Source organism: Pantherophis guttatus, chromosome 7 (genome assembly GCF_059756535.1).
Source record: "Pantherophis guttatus breed Tessera chromosome 7, ASM5975653v1, whole genome shotgun sequence".
NCBI lineage: Eukaryota > Metazoa > Chordata > Lepidosauria > Squamata > Colubridae > Pantherophis > Pantherophis guttatus.
This window is the reverse complement of record NC_142069.1, coordinates 39,777,900-39,793,256: the sequence shown is the minus strand read 5'-3', so window position 1 is coordinate 39,793,256 and position 15,357 is coordinate 39,777,900. Positions and strand designations below refer to the sequence as shown.

General features: G+C 33.3%; 3 protein-coding genes across 21 annotated transcripts in view; 1 reads left to right on the top strand and 2 right to left on the bottom strand.

Annotated features, from left to right (window-relative positions):
- The window catches only part of ZC3H11D (zinc finger CCCH-type containing 11D), a 30,696-nt gene extending 24,232 nt beyond the window's left edge, over positions 1-6,464 (bottom strand). For 4 of the 14 annotated variants that reach the window (XR_015728935.1, XR_015728934.1, XM_034403649.2 and 1 more), the window contains exons 1-2: positions 6,032-6,310; positions 2,917-3,000 (exon numbers count right to left, since the gene is read on the bottom strand). Coding sequence is in view for 10 of the 14 variants with exons in the window: in XM_034403649.2 (XP_034259540.2) it covers positions 2,917-2,988 (72 nt within the window). In the remaining 4 variants the exon portion in view is untranslated. Of the gene's footprint in view, positions 1-2,567; positions 3,001-6,031 lie in introns of those variants that run through there. The other 10 variants (XM_087874037.1, XM_087874040.1, XM_034403653.3 and 7 more) reach the window with 6 other exon arrangements.
- RLIG1 (RNA 5'-phosphate and 3'-OH ligase 1) lies at positions 2,940-13,509 on the top strand. Its single transcript, XM_034403655.2, has 9 exons — positions 2,940-3,070; positions 4,665-4,853; positions 5,830-6,239; positions 7,109-7,226; positions 8,969-9,064; positions 9,538-9,654; positions 11,476-11,673; positions 12,743-12,912; positions 13,293-13,509. Exons 3-9 carry the CDS (start codon positions 6,150-6,152, stop codon positions 13,473-13,475), a joined length of 972 nt encoding a protein of 323 aa, XP_034259546.1. The 5' UTR covers positions 2,940-3,070; positions 4,665-4,853; positions 5,830-6,149; the 3' UTR covers positions 13,476-13,509.
- Positions 13,510-14,678: 1,169 nt separating this feature from the next.
- The window catches only part of CEP290 (centrosomal protein 290), a 58,121-nt gene continuing 57,442 nt past the window's right edge, over positions 14,679-15,357 (bottom strand). For all 6 annotated transcript variants that reach the window (XM_087874028.1, XM_087874025.1, XM_087874026.1 and 3 more), the window contains one exon: positions 14,679-15,027. In XM_087874028.1, the coding sequence (XP_087730154.1) occupies positions 14,839-15,027 (189 nt within the window). In that variant the 3' untranslated portion in view covers positions 14,679-14,838. The remainder of the gene's footprint in view (positions 15,028-15,357) is intronic.

Genomic DNA, 15,357 nt, shown 5'->3' with positions numbered 1-15,357 from the left:
AGACAATAGGACAATGGCCTTTTATGAGTTTGAGCATGAAAACATGAAGGGATTAGCCATTTTACTCAAACCACAGCAAAAACTTTTAAAGTACACCAAGTTTGCAAACCTCACTTTCTAATCACTTTTGTTAGTTTACTTTGTTAGTTTACTTTATTGATTAGCCCTTGGGCCATATCAAAGTGCAGAGTTCCAGACACAAAGTGTTACTAAAATCTGATACAAACAATTTAAAATGGAATTGGATAAAATACAATTTAAAATGAAATTGGAATAAAATACTAATCATTTTTGGAAACTGCCTGTTAACCATTTTAAAGCTATCAGGGATCTTTGGAAGGACCAGTTTGAAAAGTCTTTATCAGAGAGTTTATCTTCAGCTCTGAACAAAAGAAAAGAAAAAAGAAAAGAAAAACTATAAACTTAAGAACCCAAAGAATATTAAATAAACAGCAAAAAGCCAAATAAGATTTGGCAAATATAACTTAGAAGATTATAAATGAACTAAGGATCCAGATAAACTTGGAGTATTGAAACTTTTACAAATAAATAGTATGTCATGGGAATACTGTACATCTGCCTTATATACATATTGTATTTATTTTATACTGTTTTATACAGTTCTATACAGAGATAAGCAATTTCATGATTTAAAAACTGGACAATAGAGGGGACTAAAGATTTTAGGTAGAGGAAAAAAATATTCAAGTCTATAAAATTCAAAATACTATAACAATGAAAATACCAAAGGAGATTTTTGAAGAATGGAGTCAGAAATTAATAGCCACAATCTCAACAATGTCAATAAAGATTTCCGCTTCCATGAACAGACTTTATTCAAAAGAGGTCATTAAACAAATAATAGATCTAGAACAAATTGATGTAGAGATGGTGTTGAAAATAGATTTACAACTGACAGACCAAGAAAAGACTTGGAAAAGGTTGTTTCACTGTATTTACCAAAGAAATTGGCTATTAAAATTCGAAAGGAAATTCAAATAATAACCCAGATTTACAAAAGCGGTTTGTTAAAACCTGTGGCGGAATGTGGTGCAGAATCGCAGGAGGACATGTTCTTTCCTAAGGATCAAAGAGGCAAATCATACAGGAAACTTTGATTGTATGAGACTTGGGGTGTACCCTCCCTAACTTTTTTCAAGGTGTTTCTATGTATCTATTAGTTATGCAGAGTGTGCTTTAGTCTAACAAGATCCCTACCTATAGACAATCAGCAATAAAGAAACCACTCTGAGTAAACTCTTGTGTCATTCTTGATTCCTTGCACCCAACATTACATTGGGAGAAAGGAGAAATGAAGAGCGATCAGATCCTATGACAACATTTGAATGAACTAAAGATTAAGACTATTAGAGGAAAGGAGTATAAACTTGGTTATTTGATCAAGGTTAAAACAAGATATGGTTTTGCTTTTGGCAAACTTTTATGGACTTTCTGCTGATACTAGGACTGAAAAGATGATGCTTTATGGATTTGTCTAAAACAAGTGATGGCTTAAATGGGATGAAGAGATAATTATTTGTAACCTTAAAGATTACTAAATTTGTTTGTTTCTGTGATGAAGGTTGGAAATTACTTCTTTGTATATTTTTCTCTTTATTATATTATTATATTATTACTTTTTCCTCTACCCTTCCCTTCCTTTTATTCATCCATTTTCTTTTTTCTTTCATCTTTCATAGGGCTTGCCCTCTTCACATTCTTGCCTTTCTAACCATATCAGTTGTGCTAGACCAGCCCAGCCCACAGGCTGGATGCATCACACGTAGGCCACAATATGTCATGCAATGGCAACGTGACATGGCGAGTTTGACACCTGCGTGCCAGACAATATTGTGTGTGCTTCCTTGGTGTCTTTGAGCAATTGCAGGAAAGGAATGGTAGTTATAAACCTAATAAAAGGTCATAGAAATGTTACCTGTTTTTTCTATTTAGAGTGAAGGTAGATAGTATAAATGTATGTTGAAATTTACTAATTTCTTTGGAAAATAAATTATGCAGTCATCAGTTTTCAGAATTCTGACTATCAATATGTCATTCATGAAGATTAAAGATAAAAGAATTTTCATGCTTAAGGGGGGGAGAGAACCATGGAATTATTGGGAGTTTCAGATATATGAGAAGCAGATAGAGGAAAATAGACTGGCCTGAGAATTCAGGAGAAATCTGTGGAATGCAAATGTAACTTTGGAAGAATAAAAGAAAGTTGCTGCAGCCATGACTCAATCTGAAATATTACTGATTGTTAAAGGAATTCCAGTTTCCTTTTGATGTGCCATAGAATTATTATTGAAAAATCTCCAATGATCATTCATTCCAAGGTAATTCAGGCTGCAATTTTATAAGATAAGATAACCTTTATTGTCACTTTTCTGTGTAGACAATGGAAATATAATATACAGTGAAAGTAATTGCAAATGACTTTCAGTTTAATAAAAGAATTTGATTGTGCCTGTGACAGTCTTCCTGGCATTTCTTACAATTTGGAAAACTGGGAGGTACATGACAATATAATAGATGCAATCCATTATAAATTATGCAGTATTTACCTTCGCACAGGTTGAATGAACATAGAAAAAACAGTCATCCCCAACTTCTGTCATTTCACCTCTTGTGCTTCTACTCCACTGCCTTTAGAAAGATCTCAGCATAAATGTTGGAATTATCAACATGTATGGGAAGAATATTCCCTTTTGTTCTGAGTACAGCTGAATTCAGGATCTAAGTTCTATTTCCTCTTAAAGGGAAACCTCCAGTTGATAGTTTTAACCAAAAAGCTTCTTATACTAATTGTAAAACAGACGGTACCTTCTTAAGGTTTGTTGAAGAGCTCACAAATTGAAAGTGGTTGCTAGACAGTGCACAAATTCAAACTTCCAGAATTTCTTTCATTGTTACCTTAGTTCTTATGACATCATCACAAAGGACATCATATGACCCCTCAAACTGGGAAAGCTCACTTATTTTCATTGTTCCTAAGTGCTGGAAAACAGGAAGAAGACAGAAATTTCCACATGGTCTACTCATCTGATTATTCCATCATAACATAAATGTATGAAAGAAATAGAACTCAGTTAAGAGAATTTCTGAAACTCACAATTAATGGACAGAACTGAGAATGAGACAAGAAGGAGAATAAAGATCCTCATCCTTTCTATATCAGTAACTCCCAAATTGCCAGGATTTTAATGATTTTAATGATTTGGTTCCTAAGCTTGTCTGCCATCATATACGCTACTAACACATATATCAGTCGATCAAATCTTTATTATGTTCATAGCATAATACACACATATGTTGTATTGAGACTGTTATTAATGGCATGTGCATCAGTAAGTCTTTGAATAACTACTAATATTGCCAGAGAGTGTTGGGCTATGGGATAGATACTTAATTGCATGAAAGTAAGTATAGTTCTTTGCTTGTTTCTTTGGCATAGTTTAAATGCAGGTCCTGAAAAGCTCATTGTCTGGGGATATTTGGGTTAGTTGAAAAAAATAATCTGTTAGAGAGAAAAGCACAGAAATATTGGAAAAAAATCCTAAGAAGACCAATCAAAAAGGTTAGCTTTGATTTTTCCACTCTTGTGGAAGGGAGAAAGACTTACTGAACAGTGGTAAAAACATTTGCAATAGTTACAGGAACTCCTAAAGCAGATTTGTGCAGTGCAATGTACGAGATGTTCATAAAAGAAACCATAAAGATGCCATGTGAAAGTAAACCAATTGGTTTCATGGTATAATACATTAATATTTGGAGCTTGCAATAGTTCTACCTATGCCTAATAACAAAGCAACTATTTACTTAAATATTCCTGCATTCATTTATAAACCAATGGAATCAACCAGTTCTCAGTGGTAACTATCAAGAATTAACCACAAAGTTTTAGATACCATAAAGAAAAGATTTGTTACAATATATGAGACATGAATAGAATAACAGATCAGTACATTATTTTTGCTGAGTAGGTGCAGGTCTCATCACAATATTTATGTTATTAATTTGGGAATTCACATTTCATTAGAAATTTTATATTTAGAGTTCAAGAACTGGCTATTTTTTTTTCAAAGAAGGGAAAGTATTTTAAGAGCACATTAAAAATATTATTTTTTCAAGGAACCTGAAAATAATCATGAATGTGAGACCTATTTGTCCACTAGTTTAAGGCATGAGGCCAGAAACCAGGACACTGTGAGTTCTAGGCCTGCCTTAAGCACGAAAGCAGGACGGGTAACTTTGGCCCAGTCACTTTCTGAGCTCAACCCACTTCAGAGAGTTGTAGGGGAAATAGAAAGAGGAAAGAGGATTAGATATGTTTGTGCCTTGAGTTATTTACAAAAATAACTCAAGATAAAAATAAATAAATAAATAAGTAAATCCCAAATAATTGCTGATCTAAATGTAGCTAACTATATAAGAGCTACGCCAGAGAAAAATGTTAGAAATGGTAACAATTAAACTTGTAAAATATTGTAAATATTTTTCTACTGTATGTGAGCAGTAAGAAATAATTATTTAATTAATTATAATTATTTTCATTATTTCAAAGGAGTTTGAGAAGCATGGTATTAATGCAGACTGAAACTTTACAAGGAATATTTATGAATCAATGGTTTCACACTTAAGACTGCTTTTATATCTTATAGAAGCCATGCATAATTTATCAAAGGAGGCCTCTGTTTAATGAATGCAGCATTTCTGAATGGCTCTTCAGATAAAGAGCCTAATTCTGTGGAATAGTGTCGCCCTGAAGATTTGGATGGCTCCAATTCAGTTACACTTACACTTTTGTAAGGCATTGAAGTCCTGGCTGTTTCCCCAGGCATTTGGATCAGGTAAACAGATAAACTCAATGTGCTCTTTTTCTGCGCATGGGGCTATTTATCTTTGGGTGCCTGGGGTTATATGTGGTTGGTTTTACTGTTTTATTTTTTTATTTTATTTATTTTATTAAATTTGTATACCGCCCTTCTCCTATTGGACTCAGGGCGGTGCACAGCCAAAATAAAAACATCCCAATACAAAATTTAAAATTTGTTAAAAGAATTACACAACTTTGGCCTAAATTTAAAATCCCGACTAAAACCCATTTAATCCTTGCAAGTGACTGAGTCATTTGTATAAAGTGATAAAACCTGACATTAGGTAGTATTGCAAAATCAATATTGGCCATTTCTGACAATATAAGGAACAAGTGGAAAAATTCACATTGCTGTTCCTGAACTCTAGCTCAACCACTGTAGACATGCCACCTTTGGACTGAAAGCATCTTAAGGACCATTGGATAGCAGAAAAGAATTTGCTGTCATCTAACATTGGATCTGGATTTTTTATTTAGTCCTATACAAGTTGCAAGTCCTAAATTTCATTGTATCAAAGAACAATACAATGTAAATGCAAGCAGGTGAATTCTAAAAATGTAAGTTCTTCACTGATAATAAGTATTTCCAAATATTTAAAGCAAATTGAAAATAATTGTGAATGGCACAATATCTTGATTTGAAAACCAAAGTTAAAAGCTAAGGTACTTTTTTAGGATACAAAACAATAAACATTCTTGATTTTATTGCAAGGTACATGACTTTTTAATTTTTTCCTCTCTTATTAAATAATCTCTGATTGCGCGAAATGCATCTGTATGAATTCTTCATATGAACTATTTTTTTAAAAAAAAAATTCTGTAATGTTTTAAGGGTTAAACCACCAAGATCGAGGTGAGTTCTTAACGCTAACTCAATTTCTAAAATTTAAAGCTGTAACAAAGAAGTGGTTATTTGGGGCGCGTGTGTTACGTAGTATTTTCCCTTTCAGATTAACATCCTAGTCGTGCTGGCTGGGAGTTGTAGTTTAATACATTTGATGGGCACCTGGTTGGTAAAGGCTGATGGAGGAACAATGGATCAAAAGAACTCGCCGCCTCTAATTCAGTGAGTAAATCACTCGGAAAGGTGTGGAGCCTGTCTCGATCCGGCCTTGGACTACATTTCCCAGAAATCTTTTCAGTGAGACTTACCCCCGCTGCGTCTGTTGTCGCTCAAGGAGGGCGGCCTCCGGGCTGGGAAGCGGCTTGCAGCAGTTGAGAATTGGAGGCTTCCCGCTTGCAGGGGGCGAAGGGCCCCGTTCTTGGGGCCATGAGCCGCCTGGGCTCGGTGCAGCAGAAGGTGCCCTGCCTCTTCGTGACTCAAGTGAAGGAGGAGCCCTCGGCCAAGCGGGAGCGCCAGGTACTGGGGTCGGAGTTCCCCGCCGGGGTGAAGGGGAACCGCGGGCCTGTCAGAAAAAAAAAAAAAAAAAACCCTGGGAAGTCTGAATCGGATATTGACTTTTCCGGACCAGTTGCGGGTCTAATAGAACCAGACACGAGCCTGGCTGCGGGAAAAACAACCTGCAGCATCTGCAGGGAGGATTTATTCGCGCCGGCTTCTCTCGCCCAGTTTTGCAGCACGCCCACGTGAAACTGCCGTGGATGAGCGGCAGGGAAGGATTTTGGATTAAGAGGTAGAGTCGCTTCACCTCTTCCAAAATCTCTGCCACTTCGGCTTCGCGGAGATATCAGAAGCTGCTTTATACGCAGGACGGCATCCTTGTGAACTACTTAGGTACTGATGGGCCTTTTTTTTTTTTAGGTGCAAATATTTACCAATAGCGAAATGCGTGAATTAGTCTTTTGACACTTCAAAAGGAAGCTGGCAAAGTGGAACTCACCTCCTCTGATATTTACCTCCTTGTAAGATTAGGTTTTCAGGGAGAATATTGCAAAATATTGTTCCACCAAACATTTCGGCTGGTACAAAACTTTGCAGTTACCATCAGTTAACTGAATAGGTTTACTTCCTAAAAGCTGTTTGGACAAGTAGATTTTTCAGCAGATTTAAACAACTTTATCCCATCAGATTATTATAAACATTCCACCTCTATCCGTTTTTAATTTTCTGCTGGTTATGTTTCTAATTTCAAACTGAGACTCAGCTACTTTATTATTTACTGAGGTCATCCTTTTTTAAAAAAACAAAAACCTTTGATATAAATTTTTAAAGTATTAAAAAGAAGACTACATTTGCCAAAAAGTTTACAATGATCATTTTCTTTTCAGACTTTTAAAGTGTTGGCCACCAACTCAATTAATAAAAAGGCTTTAGCTGCAGATATATACAGTGCAATCCCAACAGAAAAAGTGGATGGAACTTGCTGTTATATAACTACATACAAAGGTAATATAGAAGAATCACATCAAAAATGTTATTGTACTAGGTATTGTGTATATGAACAGGTAGCATGCACATTTTTGTAAATGAGTAATTCAAAATTTTAGGATGTTCCTCTTCCATGTACAGAAAAATGCCAGACAAGTGGGTCCTGCTGCTCACCATGGGTTAGTTTCCTAGTAACATTTCAATTTGAATAGTATAATGTAGCTGTCAATTTACAATCGTGTGGAAGAATATGCTATCTAAGCCATAGAAGTGTGTCTATGAAGGTCCCGAATGTTAATATTAGATGGGTACCTTGTCCAAAGAAATTCCAAATATAGCCATATCTGAGAGCTTTATCTTGCAGTCTTTTAGTTGAAGACCATCATACTCAAACAGCACATCTTACAACCAATTTTTTATTTCCTAGTGTTTTCCCACAAGTGTAGGATCTGTTTTTTTAGATCAACTAAATGTAGTTTGTTGCTAAACACTGGTACGAGACTGTATTATTGGATAATTGCTTAGGTTAGAATATGACAAGTAATCGTAAACAAGGACAGAAATATCCAAACGTGTGTAGGCTTTCATCTTTTTAGACATTAGGTTTTCTAATATGCATGTACATTTCTGTGTAAAATTTCATTTAGTGATAATTTATAATATTCTGATCTATTATAAGGATTTTGAGGACAGAAACTAATATTAATATGGAATTATTAATATATTCATACTATAATTAATATAAAATAATTAAATAAGATTCATATGAAATTAATAAATAAAGTTTAAAAACAAATGTTTCATTTCAGCAGGATTGTCTTGTAAAATATATTGTCCTTTTCTGGGAAACTGTTACCTTGATGTAGTGGAAGGGTTCAGTAGCTCCAATGATTTTAAGAAAAATATCTCTGAAAGTGTCAAACTTTTTCAATACTAGATCTGGAGATAATTATATAAATATATATAACAAGATCAAAACTGAAAAAAAACCCATTAATTATGGTGTGGATGTTCAGTAAACATCAACATTAAGTGATACTGATGAAAGACAAAAAAAATAGGAAGGAAGGAATATAAGAAAATGATATAAGAAAATGTACAGATGCTCATCCATTTTACTTATTTCTGATGTAGGCAAACTTTGTCAAGATGTTACTAAGAAAAATAGTCATGCATATAATATAGCTAGCTTAAGATGACGTAGAAAGCAACAGGAGTACATGAAATAGGTTTACCTTTGTTTCACTGGATATAGCAAGACCTTTGACTTTGTGAATCATGATTGAATATGGAATATATTAAAACCAACAGAACATGTGATCATTCTTAGGATACAGTGAACAAACGAGCTACTATAAATTACTGAATTTGAAACTACAGCAGTTGAGAGTAAGAAAGGATGATTCTTGTTTCCATTTTTTTTATCTTGTCATTAAATATAGGGATGAGAAGACTGGAAGGCATGATAGCTATAAGCCAAAACATTAACAATTGGAAATGTGTAGATTACAATACAGAATTGAAGCACATTTAGAAGACTCAGGAAAGCAAAAATGTAGAGTGAAAAATCTGGGATATGCTTGATTACTGTTATTTCACTTCAAAATGGTGCATCCACTTATAGAATCTAACTATGAATTGTTTTTTATACACTCATACCACGTTTGCTTATTTCTGGTGATATATGCTGCTTCAACACCTCACATTACCTTGTTTATGAAATAATTGAAAAAATCATCAAACTTTCAATCTCATTGTAGGTCATCCATATCTTTGGGCCCGACTTGATAGAAAACCGAACAAGCAAGCCGAGAAGAAGTTTAAGCAGTTTATGTACTCAGCAGAACACTCAAAAGGTAGGGGATTTTTCTGATATACATTGTAACAGAAAAAAGTGATAATGAAGACATTTCATCTTAGGTTTCCTTCTGTCCTTCAAGAATTATCTAGAGAATATCAATTATTGATTAGCAGTAAGTTGAAATGTTTTGATCAAGTTTTGATTGTAGCTACAATGAATTACTAATTTGAATGTATGATATGCCATATGCTAAATAAATAAAGTAGTTTGAAGATCCTTTGGTTGTCATTTTGTCAGTGACAGTAATGAAAATATACTTCAGAAACTTTAAATGGGACAGCAAAAGTAGATGCAGATCAGCAGTTGTCATATTTGCAACCTAATAGCAATGAAAAGTTGACACACACACAAAAAGAACTGCCATTGCCAAATTGTTACTTGCCACTTACGCTAAATTGTAAACCTGTTCAAAGGCAGGAGATAGTTAGATGGTAACTTTTACAAGGGTGTTCATATTCTTGCCTACAGGATTTACGTGGAATATTGAAGAAGATTTCAGGTCTGTCCCTGAATGCTGGATTCCAGCCAAGGACATAGAGTACTATAATGGAAAGCCTTTTCCTGATGAAAACGGACACATTCCAGGTATAAAAATATTATTTAGTATGAGAAATTCTATTCTAAACATCTAAAGTCCTCTTTCATTTTAGAAAAGATTTCATTTATAGTGTTAGAAATTACTGAGAGAAACTTGTTTTTAGAAAAATCTATAAATTATTTAAATGAAGTCAGATATAACAGTACTGTATCATGTAAAGGATATCTATATGTGGTGATTTGTACAACATAAGATAGGAAAGTACAAAGTTAATTCTGCCTACTTGATCAGAAGAAAAGGAACTGTGCTCTTCTTTTTATCTTTCATAGGAAAATCCTATTTCTTCCAGATCTTCAAAATATGTCATGAAAAATACTCCTTTCTTTCATTTTGAACTTTTCTTTCATGAACTTTCAAGTTTATTTTTCCCTCTCCAAAAAGAAAATATTAGGTAAAAAAAACTTTTGTTTCCTTTATCATTTTATCAGTGATATTAAAACCTCCCTTCCATTTTAAAGATAAATTATGTGGGGGGAGGAGAAACTAGATGAATTCAGGTGAATTGAGCAAAACATCCTATCTTGTGGATTCTTGTTTAACAGCTTCCCATTTGTCAATAATACAAGCAAAAGAAACATTAATATGTAAGCAACTACCTGGAAAATATATATTTCCTTCCTGAGAATTGTTCACCACAACTTCAGAGTGAAAATTGTTAATGGACTGAGGTCTGCACTATACTAAAAATAGAATTCTTTCCTAATAACTTACTAATGCTGTCAACAAATATACCAATTACCAAAAATTGGTAGAGACAATGTTATGGTTATTTAACATAATCATAAGATTAACTTTTCCCAGTCTGGGCTCTCTTCAAGTCCCAGAATTCCCAGCACTGACTCTGCTGGTTGGGCATTCTGAAAGGTGAAATTCACATATCTGTAAAGCATTCAAGTTTCAACAGTTGCACTAGTTCTTGTAAGTTTGATATTCTGTTGTGATACCGTTCGAAAGAAAATTGCAGAAGTTTAACAAATCATGCTTTAAATATTTCCTAGTTAAATTGAGAGTAGAATATTAGTCCTAACTATGAGAATCATTCTGTTTTTATACATAAAAACATTTTGAATAATGAATGTGAGTATGTAACTGTACACTAACCAGAGTCACTCTGATAGTGAGAGGGATGGTTCCTAAAAAGTGCATTATAGTAGGCAGTTTGCTGTTCTTAAATTATTGATGGTTGTTTCTAAATGTACAGTTTTTGTGAGTCATGTAGTTCCTTGGCTTCTGAGTTAGTAGGAGTACTTAATCTTGAATACCTCTGTGCTCCAAGTGGGAAAAAAACCCCATGTTTCATGATTTTTTGTATTTGAAACACAAGAATAAACTATGAAGTTTTCCCTTTTTGAATTGAAATAAAATTGGATCTTAGTAGAATCCCACTGTTGATTAGTGATTAAGAGCCTTGGTAGTACAGTGGTCTAAAGCACCCTGTTATTAAGAACAGCTGCCTGCAATTACTGCAGGTTCGAATCTCGCCAAGGCTCAAGGTTGACTCAGCCTTCCATCCTTTCTAAGGTAGGTAAATTGAGGACCCAGTTGTGGGGGCAATAAGCTGACTTTGTATAAATATACAAAAGAATGAAGGTTATTGCTTAGCGCATTGTAAGCCGCCCTGAGTCTCCGGAGAAGGGCAGCATATAAATCAAATTTAAAAATATATATATATATATTTCAATCACTCATTTTCTGTACAATAAAACTTATATTTATCTCACTAATATTTTTATTCATATATCAAGTCAAATCAATCTCAAGTCAATCAATCTCAAGATAATACTAACATTGTGTTTCATAATAATCAGGTTGGGTGCCAGTAGAAAAAAACAGCAAACTATATTGTTGGCATTCTTCTGCTATTGATTATGAGTATGAACTTGCTCTCATTCTGAAGCATCATGCTGAGGAACCTGATCTTCTAGAAATCTGTCCAGTACCTTTAAGTGAATTTACAGAGCAGACACTGGAACTTATTGGTACTAATATTAATGCAAATCCATATGGTAAGCACTTCAACTCATTTTTTTAAAAAAATCAGACAATATAGCAAAACCATTACACTAAAATTATAAATGTAATAATGTAGAAATGAAAAATGCACAGTAAAAGTATAATAAAGTTACCGTATTTTTCAGAGTATAAGACGCACCTTTCCCCCCCCTAAAGGGTGAAAATTTAGGTGCATCTTATACACCGAATGTAGCCCTGGCCCCCACCATTTGGCCTCTGCCTCGCAGCAGTTACCTCCTTGCAAGCAAACAGCAAAAAAAACCCAGCTCCTTTCAGCTTCAGTACAACCTAATTAGCACAACTTGATTGGATCGGTCTCCAGACTCTCAGCTGATTTGCTCTCAACTGTTTTGCGCAGGCTCTGCTGCTTTCTACAAAGAGGTAAGCAGATTTTTTTTCCTTGTGCTAATCAAGCTATGCTGAAAACAAAAATGAAAGTAAAGGAGGCTGTTTACTGTAAGGAGGCAAAATTGCTCAGAGGCAGAGGAAGATTTCTTTTTCTTCTTTTCCTCACCAAAAAAGGTAGGTGCATCTTATACTCCGAAAAATATGGTAATTAGAAAGGAAATCCAGTATTTCAAATCGTGAACATAGCATTTATCTGTAACTGTTTAAAGCAGCATGGACAGCCATATAAGGGCAGCCATATATGACAAATTTAAAGAGTTGCAGACAGGTGCTGTGTACATGCACTAATGAATTAAGCAACAGGAATATTTTTTTCCAATTATTTTCCCAATTCTAGTATTTAGGTTATTTTGGGAAAGTGTCCAATTGTAAAAATAACATATGTTATGACTTATGACTCTATGACTTTGATGAAATAAAAGATTGTAATAAACTACTAGACAATTCAATCCAAGTTGAATGAAACAAGATAAATGAAATAAGATTTATCTTAGACAAGATAAATGAAAAACCTAGATACATATAATGGTGGAAATAAATATATTATGGAAGCAAGTATTATCATATAATGGGATTTTGGAGAAAGAACAATTCAGATTGTGAGGAGTTTATGTAATAAAATATGCATTCATACTTTTCTGAATGTTTTAATAGGTTTAGGAAACAAGAAACATCCTATACACCTTCTTGTGCCACATGGAACATTTAAAATTAAAAATGCACCATCAATAAATCACAATGATATATTGGCTTGGCTTAATGGATGCAAAGAAGGAAAGATTGAAGGAATTGTGTGGCATTGTCCTGATGGAAATTTAATCAAGGTAATCCTAAAAGTTTCATTAAGGAATTGTTTAATGTTCAGAAAGCCTAGTGTCCTGGAGCTTAGGTTACTCTTACCTCCAAATACACATATTTGCCAAGACTGCCAGGAAAGAAAAATTTCTGTGCACATGTACAAAGTGTGCAAAGAAAAGTGCTGAGAAAAGCCTTCAAAATATATAGTATATATCAATCTTTCAAAGGACATAGCTGCTTTAATGCTTGTGGTAACATGCTTTTTGAAATTATCTCTTTCAAATACTTTTCATAGTCTTTATTTCTTTGCTTTTTTGTTCATATACTTTTCTGCAAGTATTGTCATTAACAGATTATACTCTGTTAAAACAGTATTTTAACTGCTTTTCTTTCCTTTTTCAAATAGCTTCACAGACATCATCTTGGCTTGTCCTGGCCAATTGCGGATCCTTCTTTGGCATCAAAACCAGTTACCGTCACTTTCAGTAGAGCCAAGTACAACTTTGAACCAAAGACACTTTTTCATTATTTTTCTAAGTTGGATGGACAAAGATTTAGTAGTCTTAGAGATATAATAAGTGACTTATGACCGGGTCTTTTCAGAAAATACATTGAATCATCTCTATGTCTGCTTCTTCATTTATAGTAATCTAAAGATATTTAAAATGTTTGTTGAACTGTAATATAAATTGTATTATGTCTACATATCCTTGATTGTAAAATTATATCTGTATATACAGTATGTACATACATACACACACACATACGTACATAACTAGAGAAACTTTAGTAGAAAAGCTATAAAAAAACCCTTAACTTTTCAGCACTTTTATTGTTTCAATTCCTAAAGATGAAATACGTAATATGTTTTTCTTCAAGCAGTGAAAGTTAAGTATTAGTCTCACAGGTTCTTTTAGTTTTAAACGTACAGATACCTCATTTAAAAAAACCTAATAGTGAATCTATTTTTGCTGGCACTGTAATATTTTACTTTAGTAGATTTTATGCAGTGAAGGCATAAAAAAGAAGGAAACTGTTAGAAACTATATAACCTTACAGTAAGACCTTGTGATAGTTTACATGCTGCTACCAGCATTGGAGAACATATTTCAATATTAATCAGTCATGAGTAGTGTAAGTAAATCATTTTACTTAAAATACATAGAATCAGTCTGATTCTTTACTTCCATGCATTTTTATAGAAAGGAACACCTACACTAATTATGAACAGTTAATTAACAACTCCCCATTCCGGCATCTCTTTTAAAATGTTTAGATAAGATTCTTCATTTATAAAGAGATTTTAATTATCTTAAATACCTATAATATTTGTAGTAGAACTTCATTTATATTAGGATCATGAACAGATATCTGCTTATGCAGTGGCTTATTCTGCTATGGCTCCTAAAATCTGATGTAAATGTCTCCTAATTTTCTGGAACAGATATAAGGAAGCACAACTCCAATCCTGTCAAAACAAAGTAGCATTTTATCTTATTCAAGAACATCTAACTAATGAAAAATGATCTTGAAGTTTGTAACTCTTTTATTCAACATAACTTGTCTTAAACATTTTAAATTAGGAATGTAGCATATTGCTTTATACACAATTCATATATTATTCAAACATAGAAAAATAAATATAATACTAATAAATTAGCACAATTAAAAAACTAGCAATTTTACATTATTATAGTTCCTTTAATCTTTCTTACTTTTGTCTTTAAACTTGTGGAAGTACTAAACCAGATTAATGAGGCAGGCACTTTGTTAAGACTTGAAAGAAACTGTATAAAAATTATAACCTGCATTTTATTGAGTTTAAAATAAGGGGGGGGGGGAAATACCTCACTCATGAGCATGCTTGTCTTCATTTTCCATGTCAGATATTTCATTTATCTCTAAATACACAGTATTGGCAAGTTTCTTGGAAATGTTTCTTCAAGTATTATTTAGTCAATAGAAATTCTACCTGGAATGTCTACTTGAACTCCAAATTTTTCGGAAAGTGTTTTCAATTTCTCTTCTAAGACAATATTCTTTTTAACTTCTTCATTATAGTTATATTTTAAATCTTCGATTTCCTCAAAAAAGGCTGGATCAAAGTGGTCCAATTCATTTTTAAGCTTTTTGATTTCTTCCTAATTAAAAAAAAAACTTTATAGATTAATCCTAACACACACACAAACATAAGTATGTTCAGCACAATCCATTAATTTCAACAAACAACAATATTATATCATTAAATTTTTCCTATATTCAAAATGTATTCTTGGTTTCCTCATGCCCTATGAATAAAAACATACATATATCTTCACATTCTAGTTCCAATCTGACATTCTGAAACGTACAAGTACAAAAGATAATTTAACCAATTCCTCACAACATCAACTTCATTTTGCCTCTATTTAGAGTTACAATCCAATATAAGGGAAATTTGTCTTGAAAATTTTATTTTGCTTAACTTGAAA